The 8,468-nt window shown below is 40.2% G+C and overlaps 1 protein-coding gene across 1 annotated transcript; it reads right to left on the reverse strand.

Moving 5' to 3' along the window:
- Window positions 1-5,970: 5,970 nt before the first annotated feature.
- Window positions 5,971-7,565, reverse strand: LOC118503222. Its single transcript, XM_036036218.1, has 2 exons — window positions 7,036-7,565; window positions 5,971-6,978 (listed from the first exon to the last, which is right to left on the reverse strand). The coding sequence occupies exons 1-2, from the start codon at window positions 7,409-7,411 to the stop codon at window positions 6,269-6,271; spliced, it is 1,086 nt and encodes a 361-aa protein (XP_035892111.1). The 5' UTR covers window positions 7,412-7,565; the 3' UTR covers window positions 5,971-6,268.
- Window positions 7,566-8,468: the final 903 nt, after the last annotated feature.

An 8,468-nucleotide genomic window follows, 5' to 3' on the forward strand; every position in this document is an offset into this window, starting at 1 on the left:
ACGTGGTGTTCCGTGCATTGTCCGCGCGCGCCCGCAACCGAGACAATATTTATTCGTTTCAAACACTCGCGTACAAAAACAAAGAATCCGATGCCTAACAACAGTGATTGGAACTAATTTTTTAGCAGATTCATTAATTAATGACACACATTCACGTGGTGGAGCGCGATGCGTTTCTGTTTTATGGGTGACGGTGTGACGCACCGGTGCGCGTCTCAGACTTCGTAACTCTCGGCTGCCATTTGCATGTTTATCGTGACATATTAAATGAAACTTTGTCTTCGGGGTCGGGCGTGTATATATTTCGCTAAGGAGTTCCGTCCGCTTGGCCCCCTCCAAGAAGGATATAAATTTGGGCAAGTTTATTATAATGACGCTGAAACCGCTTTATTTTAATAGCTTCACTCGCATGGTCGACGGCGCGAGCTCATTTCCACACACACACGCGCGGGGAGAGCCTATTGATGAGTTTTGGTTTGAAATTGATTTTTCCTAACCGGCCCGATACCGTTAGAGCCAGTTAATGTGTCATAAGGAGTGTTGGTGTGGTTTAGTGTTTTGTGTTTTTTTTTGGGGGCGAGGGATTTCATTTTAATGACGTGTTGAGTCATCGACAAATAGAAAGCGAATGCATTTTTCATTAAACAACGGTTGGTTGAAGGTTGGGTTAGGAAAGTTGCGCAGGTAAGATGCTCTTGGTCTTTTGTTGGTTGGAGCATGAGGTGGCTTCATACGGCAGGACCTGGGGTCAAATCTTATCGAAACCATCGTAGGGAGGGCTGACTATCCAACTACGTGGAATCAATAAGTCTATTAAGACATAACTGACGGGCATGATCTAAGAGGTCGCTAAGCAAAGAAGACGAAAAGAAAGCTTTGTTCCAATATCCAGCTAGTCCAAGTCTGAGGAACAAAGCCCGGTATTTAATGTGTGTTTTATATGTCTTATAAAAAGAGCTAGTAATCCATGCAGATATGTTTTGCTTTGAATATTCATTGATTCTCAGATGAAGTCCTTTTGTCACCAATTGTCACCATAAAGTTGAGCATGGCCTGGAAAATGAGTCCTGGGATATGAGAGATACAACAACGTAAGGATAGTTGTTTCACCAAAGAATTCTGATAGTCTTAGATCTATTCTTAAACTTTATCTAAATTATTCAAACACACAGCACCTCAGATGGCCATCAGAAATAATCCATGAAGTCCTCCCTTAGTAATATCCAGAAGGTCTTCCTATAATAAAATCTAGGATTCCAGACCGAAGAGGATGTATCACCTCATCACTTAAGATGGCAGTACTGCCACAAGAATTAATCGTTAAAGTCGTCCTGTAATAAAGTCCAGAAGTCCAGACCGTAGAGAATGTATCAGTGCTTGATATATCGAAAATATTTGTCTCCGGCTTGACTTAACGATCTGTGTGATAATGTCGGCCTATCTTGATACCACCTAGCTGGATAGTTGGATAGGATATGAGAATTCCGGTCCTATCGTGTGAAAACAGTCACCACTAGCGCTTGGTCTAACGAACAGCTCTATGTGTGATGTTGAAGATCTGATGTTGATCCAATGAGGAATTTTTATCTGAACCCAAACCAACCCAACCAACCTAGCTCTATTTTTGTTAAGATCTTTAGCTTTTTGTTGCTGGTTTTAAAAGCTAAAAAATTGATCATTGGCAGATGAATCTTTAATCTCATATCACCTAAAGTGGAATTTGAATTCAACAATCACCTCTAACATGGAGTTCCTGATAGTGTGAGCAGATGATCTGCTGTCCAAACAGTATAAATTTATAATTTTGTAGTTAGAGTTGTAAATCTAGTGACGATTCTATAGGAAACTCCTAGCACTACAATGACTTAGTAAATCGTAGAGTCTTGCTCTCATATAATCTGTACGGTTTCTTTATACTTTCACTTAATCTCTCTTTCAATTCAGACTAACATCAACAATCTTGTAACAGTCGTCATATGTAACCCAAAGCAACATAAACGCAAGCACGAACAAATGGACGCAAAATTAGCCTTCTCCACTAACAACACCGTCTCGATAAATGATTAATGTCCCTCCTGCTGGAATATTAATGTAAACCTAAACGTTCAACTACTCCTCCACCGCACGCCACCCAGCCCCCCATTACACCGGTTGTGCAACAGCTCGCGATCGCCCAGGTACACGCCCGACCGGATCAGCTTTACAGCTCCATTAATGGGGGAGTTCAGGTGTCAAATTAGATCAGTGCAAAATTATTTCAATTATGCAGCCCGAATGCATGCATGCACCTTCGATTTTACGGTAGAAAGGCAACTTCACGATTGAGCTTGCCGAAAAAAAGGTGGAGAACGGACCCGATGGTTGCTTGCAGTCGGCCCAACGCGGCCAATCGCATAATGCAATCGCTCACCCATGCCACCCATCGATACTGATCAAGTAGTACTCCGCTCGACGTTTTTTCCTTCCTTAAATTTTCCCTCAGATCAGTTCAATTGAGACATTAATATGTGAGTGGTTAATAGAGTGCTCGATGCCGACGGGTGTCGGTAATAGCGCTGGAAATTGCAGCCGAACCCATGGCTCGTTGAACTATTTGCAGGGAAAAGGCTTTGAACGCCTTCACCCCTTCCTTCGCCCTTCTACGCCGTTCAGCTCAATTTTATAAATGCCTTTGCCCATGTTTACGATCACGAACGCCCTCCACGGAGCGCTGATCGTCCGTTGATCACGTGCACGACGAACCGCTGCAACCGCTCGGCCCTGCAGGCTCGTCTAGTTGGCAAATGTTGATCCCAAACGAGGCAAGAGGCGCGCGAGCGTGATACCAACCGAGAGCTCTCGTGCAGAGAAACCTGGGAAACGTATTAATCTATCTGGATATGTGTAAATGCATAATATCTTTTATTACACATGCATGCTCTGGCCGGGTGCATTCGGCAATTGCATCGTCGTCTTCATGGGCTGCCGTGCCGTTCTCACCGTACAGGGACGGTGCATTTACACTTTGCCGTTTTTTTTCTTTCCTTGCAGTCTCGCATTTTTCTTCCCGCGTTTCAGCTGATTTCACTATTTCTTGCATCAGTGGATTAAGTCTCGAGAGGAGTGGTTCTAAGAGGCAGGATTGCATCGTAGGAAACAATTTAATCTCCATAAGTGCATCAATGTTCTATACGAGGCAGTTTCCAGAGAAAACCCAACGGCTGTGTCAGGGTTTGAATTTGGATGGATCTAGCTTAGTTAGTTAGTTAGTTAAATTTATTTCCAATGTTACATAATTATAATACATTTGTGCTGGGTTGCGTGAAATAATGGGTCCGAATTCTTATTCTCTCCGCATTGGTTTGATATTTTGTTAGCTATCTATGGCTAATGAGTTTTAGATTTTACGATCGTGTAGATTTAAACCGTGGGAGTGAGGGAAAAATTGTGACGAAATTGAAAAACCCTCGTGAAGATACAGGAAAAACTTAAAGTAGTACTTAATGACTATTCTTATTCCTAGTTCCTACCTTACTAATAATATTTACAAAAGATAAACCGAAATATATATTTATGAATAAATATTTCATTTTACATTCCAAATTTTAATAGCTGAGATCTCTTAGTATTTGTAATGTGCTTGATGAGCACCTAGCAGCGTATGATGTTTTTAAATTGTTTAATACCAGATTGATTGTTGGAATATTACATTTCGTGTGTAGTGTGGAGGTTCTGTACCAGGGAGGAACCTTAAGAATGGTTTTAAGAAATTTATTCTGAGTTCTTTGAAGTTTTGATTTATGAGACTTAGCGCACCGGGACCATACTGGCGAGGCGTATGTGATTGTTGGGCGTACTAGTGCTTTGTATAACAACATTTTATTGTGGAAGTTGAGTTTTGATTTTTTGTTTAGAAAACTATATAGAGCTCTATAAATTTTTTCGCATCTCATGGTTATGTTATCAGTATTGATTTTAAATGTCAAGCGTTTGTCTAGGTATAGTCCTAGATACTTTACAGGACTTTTCCATGGAATGGTACTCCTATCGATTGTGAGGTTACTACCCGGCAGTTTACGAGCGCATGTATTTGTGGTGAAGAATATGGCTTCTGACTTATCCCCATTGACTTTCAATTTCCATTTATTACAATATTTTGAATATTTTTTGAGGGCTGAATTAAGTGCTTTAATAATTGGTTTTGGATATTTTGCCGAAGATGATATGGCAAAATCATCAGCATATAAGTACTGTTCACAATTTCGCATTAGTGGGATGTCTGATGTGTAGATATTGAATAGCAGGGGTGATAGAACACTACCTTGTGGTACTCCTGCCGGAGGAGTGTAAGCTGTTGATTTAGTGTTACCTATGTGTATGTTGTTGTGTCTGTTTGATATGAATGATTTTATTATTTTGATTAAGTATCGGGGAAATTTTAATTTGATCATTTTAAATAAAAGACCTTGATGCCAAATTGCATCAAAGGCTTTTTCGGTGTCAAGTAAGACCAGGCCAGTAGATTTTTTGTTATTTCTATTGTGTAGGATATTCTTCGTCAGTCTATGTAATTGATGGGTAGTAGATAAGTGTGGACGAAAGCCGAACTGTGTGTAGGGTATTATATTATTGTTATTTGTATGCAAGACTAGTCGGCCTTCTATGAGCTTTTCCATTATTTTACTGATGCAGCTGAGAAGACTTATAGGTCTGTAGTTTTTTGGGAGGCTGTGATCTTTCCCTGGTTTAGGGATGGCAATAACTTTAGCTATTTTCCATGTGTCGGGAAAGTAGCCAAGTTTTAGGCATCCATTTATAATTGTATTGAGATATATTATTGCTTTGGTGGGTAACCTTTTGAGAGAGTTGTTGTTAAGCTTATCGTGACCAGTAGATTTTTTTGTTTTTAACCCTTTCAAGATTTTGGATATATTATTGGGTTTGAATAATTCAAATGAGTTTTCGTGGTTTGAGTTCAGATCATGGCTTGGGGAAAAGAATTGTGTAACAGTTCCATTGACTTTGCGTTCTATTGGGCTTATATGATTTTTTGTTATGTTATGCGCTGATTCAAAAACTTCTTTAAGAACTTGACATTTTTCGTTTGGAGTTATAAGGGTTTGATTGTTATTTTTTAGAACGGGGATCGATTTGTGATTATTTTTGATAATCTTTACAAACTTCCAGAGTTTTGATTGATTGTGAAGTTCGTTGTTCATTGATTCAAGGTGTTTTGACCATGCTTCGTTGCGCAAATCCGATAATTTGATGTTAATATGATTTTTGAGGAAATAGTATGACTGCTTCCATGTATTGTTTAGTCTTTGTCTTTGCCATCTTTTTCTGTATGTGTTGCGTAATTTAATTAACGAAAGAATATCGGGAGGAATAATTAATTGGTAGCTACCGGGAGTCTTTAAGGGTACTGCAATGTCATGGGCTGTAAGAATAGTTGAAGTGAGTTTTTCGATCATGTTGTCAATTTGTTCGTTCGAATATATATTGATGAATGACGTTTCTGTTGGCACTATTTTGGAATTTATGTAATTTCTGAACCTTTGCCAGTCTGCCTTCCCGTAGTCGTACACCAAATTAGAGGGTCTTAACTCTAGTTTTTCCTTTAGTATTGAAAATTGTACAGGTAAGTGATCGGAGGAAAAGTCTGTGAAAGTTTTAAGCTCTGTAAGGTTATGGTTGATTTTTGTAAGAGTTATGTCTATTGTGGAAGGATTTCGGGTTGAATCTGCTGGATAGTGTGTAGGAGTATTCGGAAAGCAGATGGAAAATTGCCCTTTCTGTAGTTCTTGGAATAGTGTTTTGCCCACAGAGTTTGTAGAAGCACAGTTCCACATATAGTGACGGGCATTTAAATCGCCACAGATAATGTAATTAGTTCTTATCATGGTTAGTTTTTTTATATCATTTCTAAAATTTCTTATTCTTGAATTAGAGCCAGGATGGTAAGCACCCACAATAGATAAAGCACCATTGGAGGTTTTTATTTGTATTCCTAATGCCTCGATTGCTTCCAGTTTGAATGAACTCATATATTCGTATTTTATATTTCTTTTAACCAAAATCAAAATTCCTCCTTTGGTACTAGTTAGCCTATCTAATCTACAACTATTGTAATTAGGGATATTAAATCTTTGCCCGGGTTTGAGAAAAGTTTCGACAATTATCATTATATCAATCATTTTGTCCCTCAGGAAATTCTCAAGTTCGATTTTTTTGTTGGAGACGCCGTTTGCGTTCCAGTATGAAAGCGATATTTCTGGTTGAGGCTCCATCACATATTAAAACAGAATTTACTCACTACTTCAAATATAGCGGTGATTTGTTGCTCCTTAGATTTGCAGGAGCGTAGCTTGCAGAATACTTCTCCTACAATAGAGGTGATTTCCGTCGTATTGAAAAGCTCATCATTGTATGTGTGATGGTGACTAGCATTTTGGTTGATAGCACTATAGCTTGTTTGAACAGGAGGGAGAGCGGGAAACGCATTCCCTTCGAACACGAAATCTCTTGACACCGGTTTTTTAGGAGCACTGGCTTTGGGTTTAACAGGTTTTTTTGGGCAGTTCCAGAAATTGGCTGGATGATTACCATCGCAGTTGGCGCATTTTAATTTATGCGCTGGAATCAGTCCGTTTTCACACGATGTCGTTGCTGCTAGTGGGCATATTTTCGATTCGTGTTGTCCGGCACATTTGTTGCAAATAGCCGGGTGGTGACAGTTAGCAGCTCCGTGACCGTACGATTGGCAGCGTTTGCACTGCATCGGTCCTTGCCTGTTGGAATAATAATTCCAACGAACTCTACAATGTTCAAGCGCGTTTATACAACGCAGTTTGGCTAGATCGACAGAGCCCTTAGAGAAGTGTAGTAGATAGGTGGCATGCTCATCGTACTTTTTGTTGCGAACGTTCAGTTTCTTAACAGAAACCGGTTTTATGCCTTCTTCCTCTAATACTCTGGTCACTTCTTCTGTCTGCATATCGAACAGACCACTTAGCACTATTTTAGTGGTGCGGTCTTCGGCAAGCTGGTATGTGTGGAAGTTTGTTTTGTTGTTGGACAGGTGACGCACAACCGCTCGGAAATCTTCTGAAGTATTGGTATACACTACTATACCCTCATTTACTACTTTAGTGGTGTACCGCACTACACCAGCAGCTGTGATTTTTTTGTGCACTTCGCCTAATGATTTGCACGCTATTTTTATCGGAGGAACACGCACATTTCTTTTGGTAGGGTTTGGCTTTGTTGTATTAGTGTCCATAGGATGTTCTTCCACGTCATTGTCCAGTGCTGCGTACGCATTTGGTGATACTAATTGCACTTGCTCAGAATTGAGCTTTTCTAAGCCGTTAAAAGTAGCTAAAGGAATTTTGATATTCCTTTGCTTTGCGGAGAGTTTGCCACGACCCATGGTAATAGGTCGGGCGACTACTGACGTTCTTGATTTAGGCTTCACTTTCACGTACTGTTTCTGTAACTTTTTGTGGTTGGTGTTTTGTATTATATACAATTGCTTCGCTATCAGAGACTCGATTTGTACGTCTGTACACGTCGGAGTCAGATTGCGTACTGCGGATGGATCTAGCACATATCATTACATTGAAAGGAAGTGATCGAAATCAAACGGTAATACTGATTCAGTCTGTGACTAAAAGGAAACATTTTTTGCCGAATATTTTTTGAAATAAAAAATAATAATTCATATAAAAAAGCTGAATAAAAGCCTCAGTCAAGTCCAAAAACAAAACCATTGCTTATCATTAAATAAGTTGTCCATTGTTAATGCGCTCTCCAGCTCACTGTACCGCGTTCTAGCAACACCTCAATCCAAGCCATCGGGATCCCACATCACCAGATTCGAAAACAGCTGCCAGCTTACTTTGAATTGCAAATTGCATGCATGTTTGGATTGCGCCTCGTCGAACTATCTTCCTTCCGGGGGCAATCGGCATTCGTTGGCAATGCACAACGTTACCCCAACTTCCAAGATCGTTCAATCCCAACCGTCAGAACGTTTCTACCAACGTTGCTTACGCAGAACGTTGCTTACTGCTCAGTTTCATACCATGCACTCCAGCCGTCCCACAAACTGAATATTGTGCAGAATTGTTGCAAAACTTGCTCATTCACACACAAGATGCAATAATTTTAGTAAGCGTCAGTAAAGCTGCTCCCGAAAAACTTCCTCCTCCTCGGTGTGGGGATGCGTAGATGCGAAAAATGGAAATCAACCACTACTATCGGGCGTGCGGAAAGTGCGTTTTCGTGTTGTTGGTGAACTAAACGAGAGAAGAAAAAACACACACACCGATACGCTTAACCTGAGCTGGGACTCATGGAAATGGATTCATGCACATCGCCCGCACGTAAGCGCCTATCAGTGGAAGCGCTATATTTTGCTCAATTTGTTTGTTACGCTTATCGTACCAAAAGCACTGCTGGAATTTGTTTACGGCTGAAGATTAACA

The sequence above is a fragment of the Anopheles stephensi genome, chromosome 2, assembly GCF_013141755.1.
Source record: "Anopheles stephensi strain Indian chromosome 2, UCI_ANSTEP_V1.0, whole genome shotgun sequence".
NCBI classification, from domain to species: Eukaryota; Metazoa; Arthropoda; class Insecta; order Diptera; family Culicidae; genus Anopheles; species Anopheles stephensi.